Source organism: Pelophylax lessonae (genome assembly GCF_965119305.1).
Source record: "Pelophylax lessonae genome assembly, chromosome: 1".
NCBI classification, from domain to species: domain Eukaryota; kingdom Metazoa; phylum Chordata; class Amphibia; order Anura; family Ranidae; genus Pelophylax; species Pelophylax lessonae.
Genome location: NC_138768.1, coordinates 606,028,738 through 606,047,856, shown reverse-complemented (window position 1 = coordinate 606,047,856; position 19,119 = coordinate 606,028,738). Strand labels below are relative to the sequence as shown.

At 42.3% G+C, this 19,119-nt stretch overlaps 1 protein-coding gene across 1 annotated transcript in view; it reads right to left on the bottom strand.

Annotated features, from left to right (window-relative positions):
- Window positions 1–2,187: 2,187 nt before the first annotated feature.
- ARHGEF38 (Rho guanine nucleotide exchange factor 38) overlaps window positions 2,188–19,119 on the bottom strand; it is a 126,138-nt gene continuing 109,206 nt past the window's right edge. Inside the window, exons 11-14 of the mRNA XM_082243683.1 lie at window positions 16,401–16,541; window positions 10,800–10,998; window positions 7,828–8,090; window positions 2,188–2,554 (exon numbers count right to left, since the gene is read on the bottom strand). Coding sequence (XP_082099809.1) covers window positions 2,369–2,554; window positions 7,828–8,090; window positions 10,800–10,998; window positions 16,401–16,541 — 789 coding nt within the window. The 3' untranslated portion in view covers window positions 2,188–2,368. The remainder of the gene's footprint in view (window positions 2,555–7,827; window positions 8,091–10,799; window positions 10,999–16,400; window positions 16,542–19,119) is intronic.

Here is a 19,119-nt window from a genome sequence, read left to right as displayed (position 1 = left end):
TGGAACAGAAAGGGGCCCACCCCAAATTGTTCCAACAATGTTGGGAGCATTAAATTGTCCAAAATGTCTTGGTATGCTGACACCTTAAGGATTCTCTTCACTGGAACTAAGGGGCGAAGCCCAACCCCTGAAAAACAACCCTACATTCTAATCTTCCCTCCACCAAGTGATTTGGACCAGTGCACAAAGTAAGGTCCATAAAGACATGAATGAGGGAGTTTGGGGTGGTGGAAATTGACTGGCCTTCACAGAGCCCTGACCTCAACCCGATAGAACACTTTTGGGATGAAGTAGAGCGGATACTGTGAGCCAGGCCTTCTCATTCACATCAGTGCCTGGCCTCACAAATGCAATTCTGGAAAAATGGTCAAACATTCCCATAGACACACTCCTAAACCTTGTGGACAGCCTTCCCGGAAGAGTTGAAGCTGTTATAGCTGCAAAGGGTGGGCCAACTCAATATTGAACCCTACGGACTAAGACTGCCATTAAAGTTCATGTGCGTGTAAAGGCAGGCGTCCCAATACTTTTTGTAATACAGTGTAGATGAATTAACTGGTAGACTACTACAGGGCAATACATACTCTGTTCCTCCTCTACTTTTATAGAATAGAGGCGGTCCCGGGTTACAAATATCCAATTTACAAACGACTACTACTTACAAACAGAGGGAGACAACAGGAAGTAAGGAGAACTCCAGCCCTAGGAAGGGAAATCCACTACTGTAAGAGTTCTCATGGGAAAAAGGTGTCTCCAATGAAGCTTTATCACTAATCCTTGTTTCCACAACCCAAAATTTTCAAAATCCAGTTGTCATAGGGACAGAAAGTGAGGTGAAATCTTCTGAACAGGGGTAGAGACAGCAAAACAAATGTTACAAGGGTGTTAACCCTTCCCTATGCTATCCAAAAAACGTAAAAATTATTATTTTGCCTGGGGCTACACTTAAAAAACATAGCTGTTCCGACTTACAAAACAAATTCGACTTAGACCCCATTCACACAGGGATGACCAGACTTGCTGGGGTGTCCTGTGAAGTGGCGGTGCACAGCGTGCACCGTGACCTCGGAGCGACATGCACGGACTTCATATAATTGAAGTCAATGCAGGTCGCCTCCAGGTCGCCCCAAAGTAGTACAGGACCCTTTTTCTAAGTCGGAGCGACTTGTGTCGCTCCTATTAGAACGGGTCCTGTGCTAATCTATGGCAGGCGACCCACCGCGACTTGTCAGGTGACCAAGTCGCCTGACAAGTCGCGCTAGTGTGAATGGGGAATTAAGAACAAACCTACAGTCCCTATCTTGCTTGTAAACCGGGGACCACCTGTACTTAGATTAGAAAACAATGTGAGGGGTTTCTGCAGGCCCCTATGCACCAACCTTCTTAAATGCCACCCATCTTGCTATGTAGACTGTTGTACTTCTATATTTAATAGATTATTATTTGCTATATTACAGTACTAGTGCATATCTCACCACCAAATCATACAGTCTGTGGAAAACACAACAATAGCATTTTTACCTGTCATTTTTTTCATTCTCTTTAAAGAGAAGAATGTGGGTCATTATGTCAATAATCTTACTTATTGTTAAGTAATATATATATATATGAAAAATATATATTTTAATACATTAAGATTTTTGCTTTACGAATATGGATAGGTACTTACTAAAGGCTTGTGGTAGATTAGATATTAATTACAATAACAATACCTTTGCCAGATAGATAGAAAATTTTAAATATACCAGTCTGTTTAATCATTTATATATAGAATCTGCCTAAAATTGTAATTTTACATTTGTGAACCATTATTTGTCTCATAAAAAAAATATTTTTTATAAACAATTTTTCAACCTACTATCAAAGAAGCCAAGTAATTTTAAAACACTTCCAGTTTTAAAAAAAAAAAACACTTTTTATCCTGGCCATCTTATAATCAATATATATATCAGTATCATATTTGATTATAGTGTTTCTATATCTGTGCAAGAATAAAATCTGAAATGTTTCAAACTCATTACAATGCATATACCCAATATTTTTTTGGGGGGTGCAGTATACTTCATAGTACATTATAGTTTTGGCAGCATAGGTAGTACTTTACAATTACAGTTCAGAAATATAAGTGCTTTGAGCTGTACATACACATTTTCCAATCAGAGGGGGAAAAAAAACAAAGACGAAGAGAGGACCTGTCTTCTGTTGACACCTGTTCTTTTTTCAGGTCAAGGCAGTCAGATCCCATTGCACCCTGGATATATACGATATCCTTCACATTATACAGACACTGGGGTGTCTAGTTTCTGCTAATACAAAGTCACAGTTGTCCTAGATTCCTTCACAATGCTTTCAGGGAGATGAGCCATAGCTATGCATATGTCATCTTTCCTAGGTAATTTGCGGGAACATAACCTTTCTGGCCATGTGCCTCTCCAAGCCACCATTCTTTGTTTCCACTTTTATCACAGAACTGAAGGATTCTGACCCGCTGATGCTCTTCCAAAGTAAGTTCCTGCTTACTCCTTGCTTCAAAGGCATAAACAGCATAGAAAATCTGAAATGCGTAAAAAAGGCAATTGTTAGATTTTACAGTTATATAGAGAAACTTGCTAATAGCAAACATTTTATATCAGATAAAGGCAGTGTGGCCAATGTAAGAACTCTGAGATATGTACAACAAAATGTGGTGCCCACTGCAGGTGCTTAAAAAAGTTCTTCATCTTAGAGAAAAAATTGAAAGTCAGCAGCTACAAATATTGTAGCTGGAGACTTTCAATAAAAAATACCTACCTGTCCAGGGATCCAGTACTGTCCTCACCGGGGCTGGTTCTTTGCCAGTAATCAGTTCCCCGGCACCAGCATGTTTACTGTGGGAAGCCGGCTGTGACTCCTTGCGGCTTCCCACTGTGCATGCATGAGCTTCACTGCACTTTGTGAATGGTTCCGCAGCTTTCTGGGACCTTTGACATGTCCCCAGAAGGCTGCAGGCAAAGAGAGGGGGGGGGGCAAACTTCTGTTCGAATCCCCTAGGTGGAAGTGGGAGTAGGTACCTATCAAAACTAGGTACCCACTCCTCAAATTTGTTTAATGTGCAAAATATGATGGTGGTGGAGTGTGGGGGGGGGGGGGAGACACAAAGCAGGACCTCCTGTTTCGGGTGAAGTTCTGCTTTAATGCGCAATAAACACTTAGTGAAACCCAAGAAAAAATTAAACAGTAGATTCATTGAGCTCCAGACCTTTTTCAATTATGACCCCCCCAACCAGTTTAACCTCCTTGGCGGTATTCCCGAGTGTGGCTCGGGGTGGAATTTCAGTGTCATTAGCAGTAACCCCAAGCCACACTCGGGGTATCATCAGGGAGCATTGCTGGATCCTGGAAGAGGTTACTTACCTTTTCCCCGGGATCCCGCAATGTGTTCCTGCAGCATACGGCAGCCGGATCTTCCGTCTGATGCTCTGTGCCCCGGCTTCCGTTCCCTGCAAGCGTCACGTCGCAGGGGGGTGGAACCGGCGGGAAATTTGAAAAGTAAATCACACAAACACACTGATATATTGTAATCCTATTGTATTACATTATTAAATAAAATAATTGACATTAGTTTGCCCCCCAGTGCCCTTGCTGCAGTTTTACTGTGCTTTATATATATATATATATATATATATATATATATATATATATATATATATATATAGTGGGTACGAAAAGTATTCAGACCCCTTTAAATTTTTCACTCTTTGTTATATTGCAGCCATTTGCTAAAATAATTTAGGTTCATTCTTCTTCCTCATGAATGTACACATAGCACCCCATACTGACAGAAAAACACAGAATTGTTGACATTGTTGCAGATTTATTAAAAAAGAAAAACTGAAATATCACATGGTCCTAGGTATTCAGACCCTTTGCTCAGTATTTAGTAGAAGCCCCCTTTTGATCTAATACAGCCAGGAGCCTTTTTGGGAAAGATGCAACAAGTCTTTCACACCTGGATTTGGGGATCCTCTGCCATTCCTCCTTGCAGATCCTCTCCAGTTCTGTCAGGTTGGATGGTAAACGTTGGTGGACAGCCATTTTTAGGTCTCTCCAGAGATGCTAAATTGGGTTTAAGTCAGGGCTCTGGCTGGGCCATTCAAGAACAGTCACGGAGTTGTTGTGAAGCCACTCCTTCGTTATTTTAGCTGTGTGCTTAGGGTCATTGTCTTGTTGGAAGGTAAACCTTCGGCCCAGTCTGAGGTCCAGAGCACTCTGGCGAAGGTTTTTGTCCAGGATATCCCTGTACTTGGCCGCATTCATCGTTCCCTCGATTGCAACCAGTCGTCCTGTCCCTGCAGCTGAAAAACACCCCCACAGCATGATGCTGCCACCACCATGCTTCACTGTTGGGACTGTATTGGACAGGTGATGAGCAGTGCCTGGTTTTCCCTATACATACCACTTAGAATTAAGGCCAAAAAGTTCTATTTTGGTCTCATCAGACCAGAGAATTTTATTTCTCACCATCTTGGAGTCCTTCAGGTGTTTTTTTAGCAAACTCCATGCGGGCTTTCATGTGTCTTACACTGAGGAGAGGCTTCCGTCGGGCCACTCTGCCATAAAGCCCCGACTGGTGGAGGGCTGCAGTGATGGTTGACTTTCTACAACTTTCTCCCCTCTCCTTACTGCATCTCTGGAGCTCAGCCACAGTGATCTTTGGGTTCTTCTTTACCTCTCTCACCAAGGCTCTTCTCCCCCGATAGCTCAGTTTGGCCGGACGGCCAGCTCTAGGAAGGGTTCTGGTCGTCCCAAACGTCTTCCATTTGAGGATTATGGAGGCCACTGTGCTCTTAGGAACCTTAAGTGCAGCAGAAATCTTTTTGTAACCTTGGCCAGATCTGTGCCTTGCCACAATTCTGTCTCTGAGCTCTTCAGGCAGTTCCTTTGACCTCATGATTCTCATTTGCTCTGACATGCATGACATGCATTGTGATCTGGAAGGTCTTATATAGACAGGTGTGTGGCTTTCCTAATCAAGTCCAATCAGTATAATCAAACACAGCTGGACTCAAATGAAGGTGTAGAACCATCTCAAGGATGATAAGAAGAAATGGAAAGCACCTGAGTTAAATATATGAGTGTCACAGCAAAGGGTCTGAATACTTAGGACCATGTGATATTTCAGTTTTTCTTTTTTAATAAATCTGCAACAATGTCAACAATTCTGTGTTTTTCTGTCAGAAGAATGAACCTAAATGATTTTAGCAAATGGCTGCAATATAACAAAGAGTGAAAAATTTAAGGGGGTCTGAATACTTTTCGTACCCACTGTATGTGTATATATGTGTATATATATATATATATATATATATATATATATATATATATATACACACACATTATATATATATATATATATATATATATATATATATATATATTATAGTTATTTATTATATTATAATTTATGATTTTGTGTTTCAAACTTTATCATACCCGAGATGTTATAAAGAAGAACGCACAGTAAAAAAAAAATCATATGTAAATAGTTGGTTTGGGCTGCTCGTCCTTAAGAATTACATGCAAAATAATGGTACCGCTTTCAGTACCTAAAATCGGAAACAATCATACCGCCAGGGAGGTTAATAGGATCATACATAAGGTCAGATTTTAATTTTCATTGGATCCTGTGCAGCAGTAAACTCTTTGCAAATGATATATGATGGTGGTAGATAAAATGAAAACAGTGCTTCCAAGTACTGGAAGCGTGCATCTGTATTGTGTATGATCATTTGATTATAAAGTATATAAAACAAAACCCATTTTTTCTGCAATATTCAGCTTCAAACTCGAGGTTTTACCCCACAGTACTTTTTTGCCGCTAGATTTCATCAGTGTGATGGGCAACATCATTTAGCACACTATCTATGAGACTAGGTCATCTGGGAGCCACTCCAGCCAATGACTGGACAGTAAAAAGGAAAGGCAGAGTCTTTTCTGTAAAGCTTATCTAAGGTGAAAATGTAAAATCATATATTTATTTCCATGATGAATTTCAATTACTTCTAGCCTAGTCCTAATATTCTGAATTCGAATTTGTAAACCCACTTTGTGAAAATCCCCACACAGTTACTTTCTTGAATCCTATGACACATATTCACCTAGTCTGAAGGTAGACACTACTGTGTCAAAAATTTCACAGAACCTCCCTTCTGAACTACAGAGATGAAGAGAGGAGGAGTTTCAGGAGGCGGAGTCAGTACAGGAATCACAGCTTGCAGGCAGCAAGGTACAATGGGACATGTAGTCCTTAGAAATGGAAAGTAAACAGCAGAGGAGAAGCTGCAAAGCATGCAGGGAATCCAGAAAGAGATGACCAGCAGACAGGTATAACTTACAACACAAAAGGAGATTTTGCAAATACATTTAAAATGAATTGTCAGAAATATCTATTGTTTGTAATGCTATTACAACGCTTATGTTATAAAATGAAAATGTATGTTGTGACCATATAACTAATTTAAGGTGAGAAATACAAAAAACAGCCATTGATCGTCTCTCTCTCTCTAAAAAAAAAAAAAAAAAACTTACTATATTGACTTACCATAAGCAACACTGAAGTGCAAACATTTTCTTAACATCCCATTGAGCCCTTGTGGAATCTAGGACCCTGACAGCTGCTCATTCTCCCCCCTAAAATAATCCAATTTGCTCAAAGGCAAAGCAGAATGAAGTATATGTGCTGTGGATGCTAAACCCCCCAAAAAATGCTATACATTGCAGCGTACTAACCCGACGAACGATCTGACGATTTTCAAATTGTTAACACAGTGCTTTCGACAGCCAATTACGAATTTTCGTACCATAAAAACTGGATGTGCAGGCTATAAAATTTTTATCGTACGTCAACACAACGTCGGATTTTCATTTAATTAGTAAAGTTTTCGTCCGAAAAAATCATAAGAGCAAGACTAGTCATGCTCAGAAATGAAAGAATACATACAAAACAATTCAACAGATGACATCACTTCTGAAGTAGAATTCTGTCGTACGGAAATTTTCATATGAAAGTAACCTCTTCACTTTCCACATGAGACTAGCAAGCAACAAAAAAAGGGACGAAAGATCCTCCGATAATCTGATCGTGTGTACGAGGCTTTACAAGTGGTGGCTGCCCTAGTTTTCATTTTTTTCGTCCTTTATTTTCACTTGGTGATCTTGACGGTTATGTAATTTTGATTTTGCCTTTAATACCACTGTTCTTGGTGGAACAAAGCTTGTTCACACTTGTGTGGAGCTCATTATTTTTTAACACTAGAAAACAACAATTGTTTTCTATGTATCCTGTTCACTTGAACCCAGCCTTCAGGTGAGCTGTGATGCGGTGCAGAAATCTATAACATGTCTGCATTTTTCTGTCCTGAACTGCAGCTCCTTTTCTCCCTGACATTCCAATAAAGTTTTAAAAAAAGTAACAAGTGCACTACCCTTTAAAAAATACTAGGCACTGCGGGCCAGAACTGGTATCTACTGCACAGTAAAACATTGCAGGAAGTATGAACCAGACCTAAGGCAGACAGATCTCTCACCACCTGTTGTCCAGAGGACTAGACCATTTGTGGTCACAGCTAATATTTTGCCCTGGGAACAAGAGATGCTACAAAAACCTGTGCAAACGCAAGTCAACAAGATAAGAAATACATAAACTGTATACAAAGTTAATGATTCCAATGCCTTTCCTTTAAATATCACATTATCAGAAAGGCTGATTTGGAGTTTACGTTGCTGCCAATGTGTTTTGTATGCATGTAACAGTATTAAAATGAAAAATATAAAAATAAAGATATTTACATGATATTCCTCTCCATTCTGACCAAAGTCTGCATCATAGTCATTCATTTCAGGTTTGTCCTCATCTCCATTCATGGACGGACTGCTGTCCCCAGCGCTGCTCTGTGATGCACGACTGCTTCTGTCACGGGAAGGCCGAGGCGAGACAAAGAGACTGAGGTCATCGAAGTCTTCATCACAAAATGCGCTGTCAGACGAATCCTTCTGCTGCCTTCCTGGGTTGTATGGCTTCAAAAAGGAGGAATATACGTATCCTTGCAGTACTGCAAATATACAAGTACAACACAGTTATATACAGGTAGATCCATATATATTTGTACACAGACACAATTTTCATACTTTTGGCTCTGAATGCCACCAAAATAAAATTAAAACAAAACAAATGAATTTGAAGTGCAGACTTTCAGCTTTAATTCAAAGGGTTGAACATAATTATCAAGTACAAATTTTAGGAACTGCAACCATTTTTATACACAGTTTGTAGGGGCTTAAATGTAATTGGACAATGAATATAATCATAAATAAAATGATAATATTTAATATTTTGTTGAGAATCCTTTACTGGCAATGAAAGTCTGTAACCCATGGACATTACCAAAGACTGGGTTTCCTCCTTTCTGATGCTTTGCCAGGCTCTAACTGCAGCTGTCTTCAGTTGTTCTTTGTTTGTGGGTCTTTCTGCCTTTAGTTTTGCCTTTGGCAAGTGAAACGCATGTTGAATTGGGTTGCGATCAGGTGATTGGCTCGGCCATTGCAGAATATTCCACTTCTTTTCTTTCCAAAGCTTATGGGTTGCTTTTGCAGTGTGTTTTGGATCATGGTTCATCTGTATTGTGAATTGCCATCCAATCGACTTTGCTGCATTTGGCTGAATCTGGGCTGACAGTATATCTCTAAACACTGCAGAATTCATCCGGCTGCTTCTGTCTCCTGTCACATCAATAAAAACTAATGACCCAGTGCCACTGAAAGCCATGCATGCCCATGCCATCACACTGCCTCCACCATGTTTTACAGAGGACGTTGCATGCTGTTCAAAGCCTTCTCCAAACTTTTTTCTTACCGTCATTCTATTACAGATTAATCTTAGTTTAATCTGTCCAAAGAATGCTTTTCCAGAACTGGTCTGGCTTTTTAAAATGTTTTTTGGCAAAGTGTAATCTGGCTTTTCTATTCTTCGGGCTTTAAAATAGTTTGCAACTTGTGGTGAATCCTCTGTATTTGCTCTCATTAAGTCTTCTCTTGATTGTAAACTTTGACGATGATATACCCACCACCTAAAGAGGGTCCTCCACTTGTCTGGATGTTGTGAATGGCTTTTTCTTTACCATAGAGAGGATCCTGCGTTCATCCACCACTGTTGTCTTCCGTGGACGTCCAGGCCTTTTTATGTTGCTGAGCTCACTAGTGCATTCTTCTTTCCTCAGAATATACCAAACTGTTAATTTGGGCACTTCTAATGTTGTTGCTATCTCTTGCATCTTGCATGGACAGCTTCTTTGAACGCATGATGTAGGTTCACAGCGATAGATTCCAAATGCAAATACCACACTTAGAATCAACTCCAGACCTTTTACCAGCCTAATTGATGAAGAAATAACGAAGGAGTAGCCTACATCTGGCCATCAAACAGCTTTTGGTCCCTTGAAAAAGGGGGGGTGGCGATTCTTAAGAGCTGTAATTCCTAAACTCTTCTTCCAATTTGGATGTACATACCCTCAAATTAAACCCGAGAATGTGCACTTTCAGCCCATATCCATTATATAACTATAGCTTGAATATGTTTTGGTAAATACTTGAAAAAGCTAAAATTGTGCCTGTGTCCAAATATATATGGACCTAACTGTATATAACTCCAAACGCACAGCTATAAATTCATTGTATAACTTGGCAATGATGTGATAGTTTTTTAAAGTTCAAATGAAATAAACATACACCTAAATACTGCTGTGAAATTTGATTTATAGATTTTAACAGTTTACAAACACAAGCAATATAATCTCTTTCCAGATTTTTTTATTAATAGCAATCTGTTTTATATTATAGGGACAATAAACTTGAAGTACATAAACATTCAGACATTTTCTGGAAAGGCCTGCCTTAAAGCGTTTGTTAGCCCAAGACTTCATATTCCTAATATGTGCCTGCTGTACCATATACTTGTATGAGACAGTATCCTGTTCTCTTTGTATCGCTAACTTTATGAGAAATCCCCGGTGTTCCTCCCAGACCCTCTGTTTTCCTATTAAAAACTGACCAATCTAAGCAGGAAAGCACTGCATGGTCAGTACTCTAGCTATGCTGAGAACTCAGTGTACTCTCCTCCAATGATCAGTCTTGTCCTTACACGTCCCTGCTTCACAGCCATTTACTAGGAAGCTCAGTGTACTGCTGCTTCTCCTCCCCCAGGTCTTATGCAGCGGAGAGCAGTGGGAATGTGATCACTTACAAAAAAAAGGAAAAAAGGTATTTATAATGTATTTTTACATCTATACAAAAATGTTTTGCCTTTCATTTCTATTTTAAACTGAATGTGTTGTTTTACAAGGTGATCATTTACAATCACTTTAACAATCAAAGAAAATTGGAGTTGGCCTTTATCAAAAGTATTTAACAACAAATTAAAGTTGTAGCAGGAGCTGAGCCACTTCCAAATGATTGCCTGCAGATGAAAGTTTCTACCTATGGACATACAAATATCTACTTTGGGAGAATTAGATGATGGTCATTTAATGTCTCTCCACACATTTATGTTTCCAACTGCACTTTATTTTGCAGTAGGCTGAAACTGAGACGGCTGCTCTTTTTGCTATAAAAATAAATGTTCAGTGCATGTTTAATGTTCTGTAATTACAGTTGGAAGCCATTCTCTAGTTGCTTAGTAAGAAGTAAACCACTGTGCTCAGATAGTGGAACAGAGCGATATCCACACAAAAGAAAGTCAATATTTGATTGAGTGTTCTATTACTTACATCCTGTGTCCACAAACCACCTGCTGGTGCTTCCCAAAGGGTCCTTGTATTCAACAATAGCCACCAGCTCCCCTTCATACAGATCTATATCCTGGTCCTGGGAAGCATTGCACTTGCGCTTTGCTTGGTAAAGTTTATCTGCACCATAGGTAGACAATAGCTTGCACCTGTGGCTCTCAGTCTGTCGAGGTAGTTCAGGCTTAATGGAAAACAAAGGCAGGAGTTATTGACGGCTGCATTTACAAAAATGCTAATGTAGATTGGAATATTTATTTGTCAAGTTAGGGCATTTAAACCATTAATAATTAACTATTTCCTGGCTATGCATAACCGTACCACGCAGAGGACAACATACATAAAAAAAGCTACCACATTTTGTATTAGGATTTCCAAGGCTATTACAGGAAATAAGGCATATGTTGTCTGTCTATCAAGCAACATGTCTATGTGTTTAAAGAAGACCTCCACTCCCCAAGAAGTTTGACAATGTGCTACACTGGGGAGGAAAAGTTGAGGAAGACTAACCATTTGGACAGATTACGGCCATGGGAAAATGATATAACAGTTTGATCCATGTAATCCATCACCTATACTAAATCTTGCAAAGACTGTAAAGAGATGGAGCTGGAGGTCTAATCAACATCTAAAAAAACAGGATTCTTTCACCTAAATGGGAAAGTTTATATTGGTTATATTCAAAATCCTATCTGATATTGATAGAAGTGTTCTTATCTGGCATGAAGCCTATTTGATCTGAGTGAATAAGAAAATCAATTACCTTAAAGAAGAATTCCAGATAAAGATACTTTAACATAGTTACATTGGTTCAGCTTGGGCCAGCCTAACTATGCATATGCCATACATGTGGGATCCCTCTAGAAGCTGAAAATGACTGCAGTAAATACCACTACTACAGTGATCTCTACTAGATTCCAGGTCCTGTGCCGAGCAACAACCCTTCTGAATTCTTCTTCTGAACACATTAGTGACTCCCCGCCTCTCCACCTTGTCCAATCAGAAAATGCTTTGCATTCACTGAAAAATTGCAAAGCAATCTTTGAATACTGCCCGTATCCTGCGTTTGCAATGAAGCAGGACAGCCACTCGACACAGGACCCAGGTTGAGTGCAGCCTGGTCAGGAAAACAGCCTTGTGCAATACAGAGCTAGATTGAATTAGGAGTTAACTGCATAGTCAATCCTAGACAGTGTAAAATGGGTACTAGAGTGACAAGAGATGTAGGGTGTTGGAAACATGGGCATAGCATTAGGGATCACAATGGAAGCAATGAAGGCCCATGCCGCCTCCCTGTTTCTTGGGTTTTCAGCTACTCAGCAGGGGTCGCAAATCCCCGGCAAGCGTATCGGACATCAACAAAGCTGGCCAGGAGTTTGCAGGCTGGCTACACAGGAGTGTCCTGTCTGCCTCCATTCCCAGCCGCTTCACTGGGAAAGGGGTGTTGAGAATGGCTGGATCTAGGAGGAGGTGCACCTTCCCCCATGGATGCTGTGCCTGGGTCAGTAAACTGCTGCCCCCATCCTCAGGCTGCACTCATGCCGTTAAGATTGGGCTCTTGTACAGACAATCTGCACAATGTGTATCTGACTGTTGCAGGTCTGAGCTTTGATATCCTTAGATTAGAAAGGCTCATATCCTCAGATCAGAGTGGCAACAGCCAGGTACACACTGTACAGATTGAGGCTGTATTTGTAAAAGAATCCAACCTTAGCTGTGTGCAGTGTGGGGTGGAGCAGCATTGCAAAGACTAGCAGTGACCCCCTCCTCTGCTCTGCTGATCCCATCCTCTGCCCTACTGACCCCTGTCCCATGCCCTGCTACTTCATCCTTTACCTGGCTGACTCCATCCTCTGCCCTGCATACGCTCATCCTCTGCCCTGCAGACCCTGGTCCTGTGCCCTGCTATCCCATTCTCTGCCCTGCTGACCCCATTCTCTGCCCCACTGACCCTTGTCCTCTGTCCCTCTGACCCCTGTCCTATGTTTCCGCTGACCCTGTCCTATGGCCCACTGACCCCTGTCCTCTTCCCTGCTAACCCCATCCTATGCCCTGCTGACCCTTGTCCTATGCCCTACTGACTGCTGTCCTATACCCTGCTAAACCTTGTCCTATGCCACCCTGATCTCGTCCTGTGCCCCGCTGACACCATACTATGCCCTGCTGACCTCATCCTATGCCCTGTTGACCCCGTCTTATGCCCCACTGACCCCATCTTATGCCCCACTGAACCCTGTCCTCTTCCCTACTCGCCCCATCCTATGCTCTTCTGACACATTCCTTTGCCCCCTTAACCCATCCTATGCCCCACTGACTGTTGTCCTATGCCCTGAAGATGCAGTCCTATACCCTGCAGACCCCACCCTCTGCACTGCTGACCCCTGTGCACTGCCTTCTGACACCCTTTCTTCTGATCTGGATGCCCCTGTTGACCACCCTGCTGAACCCTGTTCTCCACCCTACTGACCCCTATCCCCAGCTTTGCTGACCCCTATACAATCCCATGCTGACCTCCCATTCTCTGCCCTGCTGGCCTCTGTACACTCCCCTACAAACTGCTGACCCTATCCTCTGCCCTGCTGGCTACCCATCCTCTGCCCCCCCCCCCGACATTTTTTCCTGCACCCCTACATCAGACTAGATTTGGTCCTGGTGTTGAGTCGGACCCCCCGAGCTGCGTGCTGTCATTTTGGACTGGTAATTAACCAACTATTGGCAACTACTAATTTACAGGTGCAGGAATTGGGACTTATCTGAGGTGTGAAGGTGCAGAAATTGGGACTAATCTGAGGTGTGAAGGTGCAAGAATTGGGGCTGCTATGAGGTGTGAAGGTGCAGAAACTTGGGTGATCTGAGGTATAAAGGTTCATAAACTGGGGTGACCTGAGGTGAGAAGGTGTAGGAAATTAGGTCTGATCTGAGGTGTGAAGGTGCAGGAATTGTGACTGATCTGAGGGTGCAGTTGTCCGTCCTGCTCTTTGTGTGCTCCTGTGGATGCATTATCCAGTCTATAGGATGTAGCGCTGTGACTGTGCAGAGCAGGGTGGAGGCAGTTTTCCAGTCATCGGCTCGGATATGTTTGTGACTTTACTCTCAATATAAAAATGTTTTATGAAACTTGACATCCCCCCCACCTATAAAAAGAAAACAGTCCCACAATCATTGGCGGTGAGTTACAACCCCCCTTTCAGTTTCACCTACACAGGGTGACAGGGAAATCCCTTTTCCCCAGCGGTGCAATCTCTGTTCAGCCCCCTGTCCAGCCCAGTATAGCCCCTCCCTGCCCTGCTCAACCATGCGTGTGCACACAAGGTGGGGGCAGACGGCCACACTTTGAGCTGCCGGTTGAAAGTAGTGGGCTTGTATGTGAATCTGGAAGTCAGGGGGCCCGCTGAATTTCCTCTTTTACATACAACCCTCCACTATCATCCAGCAGCGTAGAGTGGCCTGCCCACCTTGTGTGCATGTGCAGCCGAGAGTAACTTGGAGGATTTTGATGCGCAGTGGGATTATCTTGGTGCACAGTGAAAGCAGCAGGTGGCAGTGGGGTGACTCCAGGTCAACTTTTGCATCAAAGCCCATACGTTTCAAGTTGCACCCCTGGTTGGAAAGGAATCACCACTATACCAGCCCCATGTATAGTAAGGGCAAATGGAGTAGGTCTCTTCTGCAGAGGGGAGAAATAAGGAGTATCTGGCTATATGATATATTCAAGCAATCGTGGACCTCTTTATTTTATGATTTAAACCTCTCATGTTCCAGCTTACATAAGATATATCTTAACAATGAAAAATAGTGCACAATAGTAACACAATATATATTAGTAAAAGAAATAGCTAATGGAAGTGGACAAAGAGTACCATGAGACGTAGTGAACACACTGCTAGAGAGCAAAGAAGCAGATATGTGAAGAAAAAATAAAAAAACGATCAGTTTCCTCTATTCACACAAAATAAGTGGATGGACAAACTTGCGTTCTGTTATTCTGCATCTGATTCTAGTTACTGACCTGGTTTGTCTTGACTACTCATTGAACTCTGCCTACACGAAACCCGACTTGCCTCCTGACATTCACATCTGCCTGCTTGGCTTTGCTTTTATACCGCTGATTTGTTACCAACTTTGGCCTGTACCCTGACTACGCTTCTGTCTGCACCCCTGTACCTGATCCGACTACCAGTAACTGACCCGGCCAGCCTGCTCTAGGTCTCTGCTGCAAGCACCTGTCTGCAACCAGCCTGTGCCTCACCAATCTGCTGCCACCAGTGCCAGCCTGTCTTGCCTACTGCTGACCTGCCACGATCCAGCTCACCTGATCCACTGTGGTTCTCTACCAGCTTCTGCTACCTGGCCTACACTTCACTGCTAGCAAGACCAACAGGCACTCGTGCAACTCTGTAATCCTGTGCCACCTGTCTACTCTATCAGGGGCCTTGAGCTAGGGGTGTAAGAAGAGGCCTTCCTTTGCACGTCAGGCTCCCCATCAGGTATGTGACATGAACCAGCCGAATTTCAATCAGTGTATGCTGTCCAGTTTTTTCAGTGTCAGAATAAAATAACTACATTAGGTACAAACCTGGTCATACAGTTATAGCTAACCTTAGTTGAATATAATAAAAAGTGTTACAAATGTTAAGATCCTAGAAAAGCAGTGGCGCGGCCTTCAATATGTTCAAAGGCCGCACAGTGGCATCTGTTATTAAACAAAGATAGCACCATCATGGTATTACTTATTAAATAACCTTCTCCTATTATGGGGGATTTTAATCACTTAAATCTTTATAACTCACAAGCTTACCACTATACAAAACCCAAAGCAAATGCCTTTATATTGCCCTGCATATTAACATCAATTAACACAAATTCTTTATTTTGTTATTTGGTTTCACTATTATTTGGTTTTCCTATTGTTGATACATGCCTTATTCCCCTGTACCCTGTGAGTTTTCCTACACAGACGTGAACTCTTCTGCAAAATCACAGCTGCAGTTTAATAATTCAGCATTTTTTCTAGGCACATGTTGGCCAGATTGAATAATATGTAATGTCCATTAATCTTACCATTTCTCATGCAAAAATGTGTTCACTAAGAAACTTTACATGATATACAGATATATGTTCTCTTATTTACAGTGACTGATGTTTAAATTAATACTACAGATGTTCTTAATATTCAATAATACCAAATAAGAAATACAAAATGTAGAGATTTATTCATGTCTTGTTGGTTTGTGATGATGTGAGTATGTTGTGTAGTACCTATCTATAGCCTGAAGATGTCACTATTGCTGTAGTTGAACATAGACAGATGCAGAGCGTTATGTGTGTAGCAATGTCATGCAGTAACTCATAACAACCACTTGTAAATCAGATTTCATATGTGTTAAAAAAAAAAAAAAACACAGAAGAATATTTTTTATTTGCTACAATGGGTTCCTGAAATAATTAATCAGTGCACTGTATTATACAAAGCCCCTAATGTATAGCCATTGACAGTTTAGGGAGCATGACCAACTTCCATCCTTTGGTCAATGGTTTTCACATGGCAGCTTACAACTGTTAGTCAAAAAATAAAAAATATCTTACCAGGGGAGATAAAGTCTTCTTTCTCTCAAAGCTCAGTTTTCTCTCAATAAAGGTGCCATTGTTGTTTTCCTTCATAAAGTTTAAGTTCTGTAGCTCATCCATGATTCGTTGCTGAACTTCCATCACATTTGCAGACATGATCTGTCAGAAAATACTAATTATCAAAATGATGTAAGACCACTTACATACTAATTTCCCATCTGTCTCTCTTTTCCTACTCAATTTCCTCAGACCATTTCAGCTGTCAAGTCCTACAACTGTCCTTCTTCTAGGTATACAGTTGAAATCTGTATAATAATGAAAAATATAGCTATAAATGTGTTAAGCTTGCTCTTAACTGTTCCCTCTCGGGAGTCCTTATAATGTCTGGTTCAAGGACCAACTTGTGTTTGTTAATTAAATTCAGTCATATTTTTGTATCATTTTTTTAAAGCTAAACTTCAGGCGCAAAAAATAATTTAAAATATATTCCTCAACAGTCACGAAGTATATAAATTAATTTTGTGTGCACCAAATACCTTTGGAAAACCAGGTATTACTTTGTAAAAGTAACACTGACATCATCACGGTGTTGTACCTAGCCTATGCAGACAGGAGAGCTGTGGGAGGAGCCCAGCATACCCACCAACTACAGGCTGCCTGCAGAAAACTACAGTAGAGGAGCGGAGAACAGAAAGCAGGAGAGAGCGGTGCCAGCTTAGTGTCAGCGGCTGCCAGCTGGAAAGCAGGAGAGAGTGGCGCCAGCCTAGTGTCAGCGGCTGCCAGCTGGAAAGCAGGAGAGAGTGGCGCCAGCCTAGGGTCAGCAGCTGCCAGCTGGAAAGCAGGAGAGAGCAGCGCCAGCTTAGTGTCAGCGGCTGCCAGATGGAAAGCAGGAGAGAGCGGCGCCAGCTTAGTGTCAGCGGCTGCCAGCTGGAAAGCAGGAGAGAGTGGTGCCAGCTTAGTGTCAGCGGCTGCCAGCTGGAAAGCAGGAGAGAGCGGCGCCATGATACACTATTTGAGGGCGGAGAACAGACTGCACAAGGAGAGAACAGCAGTGACAGGTCTTGATAACAAGAAGCTCCTACATAAAGGAAAAGCTTCACACTCACAGATTCAAGTAAGGATATGCATGTGTGCGACTGTCCAATCTGATGCGGCTACAGAAAACACACATAGTCAAGGTGCAGTAACAGGAATATATTATAACAGAAGTCCAGCAATACAAACAGGCCCAGTGGGAAGACAACTGGATCAGGGGCACTCACAAATTGAAACAGCAAAGTGGTAGTAGAGTGGTGGACCAGAGGTGCAGACAGCGTCTGTCTCGAGGAGTGGAATGCGGTCTGGTCGGTCAGCACCTAAAATGGGAAGGCTTCCAGGAAGGATGGAGCGTCCCTGAACTTTCCTTCCTCCTCCAGAACCTTTCTCTGATGCTTAGCACTGTCCCTGACAGACTGGTGACCTGTTACTACTCTAGTCACTCGCAAAATGCACACCAAACCTGGGAGCCAGAGTCTTAAATAAACGCTACCTGATTCAAGCTGGCCACCAAAGTCACATGGGGTGCCAGCATCCAATCGGATAGTTGCCTCCCTGTGACTGAGGAAACCATTGAGGAACCTCTTGAATTCCTCCTCCAACTGCATTACCACTGCAGGATATAACAGGGATTCTTCTCAATGAAATGAGAGTTTTACCCTGGTTATGAATGACCTCCACTTCACACAGCTACCAATTCTTTACAATACCAACTCATTTATTACATACAATTTCAAGTGGGCTAATGGTGGCCATACGCACTTCGATAAATCATCTATTTCTTCTCTGATTGATCTATTCCAATAGGAATAATCATTTTAAAGTTGACAACCTATTTGATCAATATGTCACACACAGGAAAGTGGATTTCGATAAATACTTAAAATCAGCCCTCAAAATTTCCACTCACCTTCTCGCATTTGCGGAGTGGAAATAAGCTGAGGGTGAGTGTGGAGCCAGTAGTGAAGGATTCGGGTGATGTGAGAGTATAGGAGGATCAGGCAGGCAGTCGGTGTGCTATGATTGGAGTCTGATTTATAATCGCTGTGATCTCTATGTGACTGCTCTTCGCTCTCTACACAATAAGGTGTTATTAAGGTGCCAGTGGGAGGTGGGGGTGTATCATATGAAAGCTGAAAGGGCTACAGTGACCTATAAGAGAGGCATATAGCAGAGAGGGGCGGGGTGGCGTCCAATGTGCGCACAGCTCTGAGTGGGGTCTGCACAGAGCTCCTCCGGATAAGATTGGCCGTCCCTGTGTCCAGATATGGGTCCCTGGTTGGTGGGTCGCCACCCCTGTGTTCTGGGTGATGTCCTCTTGTAGTAGGTGGAACAGGTGGCTCACCTGCCCGGGATAGTACCCTCCTGCTCTGGAGACATGCGAAGAAGAGTGCTGAGTGCATGGTACTAATAGCCCAGATCCAGGAGGATCTCCTATGACTGGCTGCATATCATGGGAACGCTGTGATCATTCCTGTGGGGACTGTGGCAGCTGGGCACTTTCTACATGAAGAGTCGCATTCCTGCTGCTGGTCTCTGATCAGCTAATTGATTGATAAGTCCTCCTAGAAGGGGATCCATTTTCCCATCCACACATGCCTCCAACTGCCTCCTGATGTGATCTTCTCAACCAGTAGTGGAAATGACAATAAGTGCCCCTTACATTGCTCTGGAGGTGATCATTGCGGTCCTGTCCATTGTG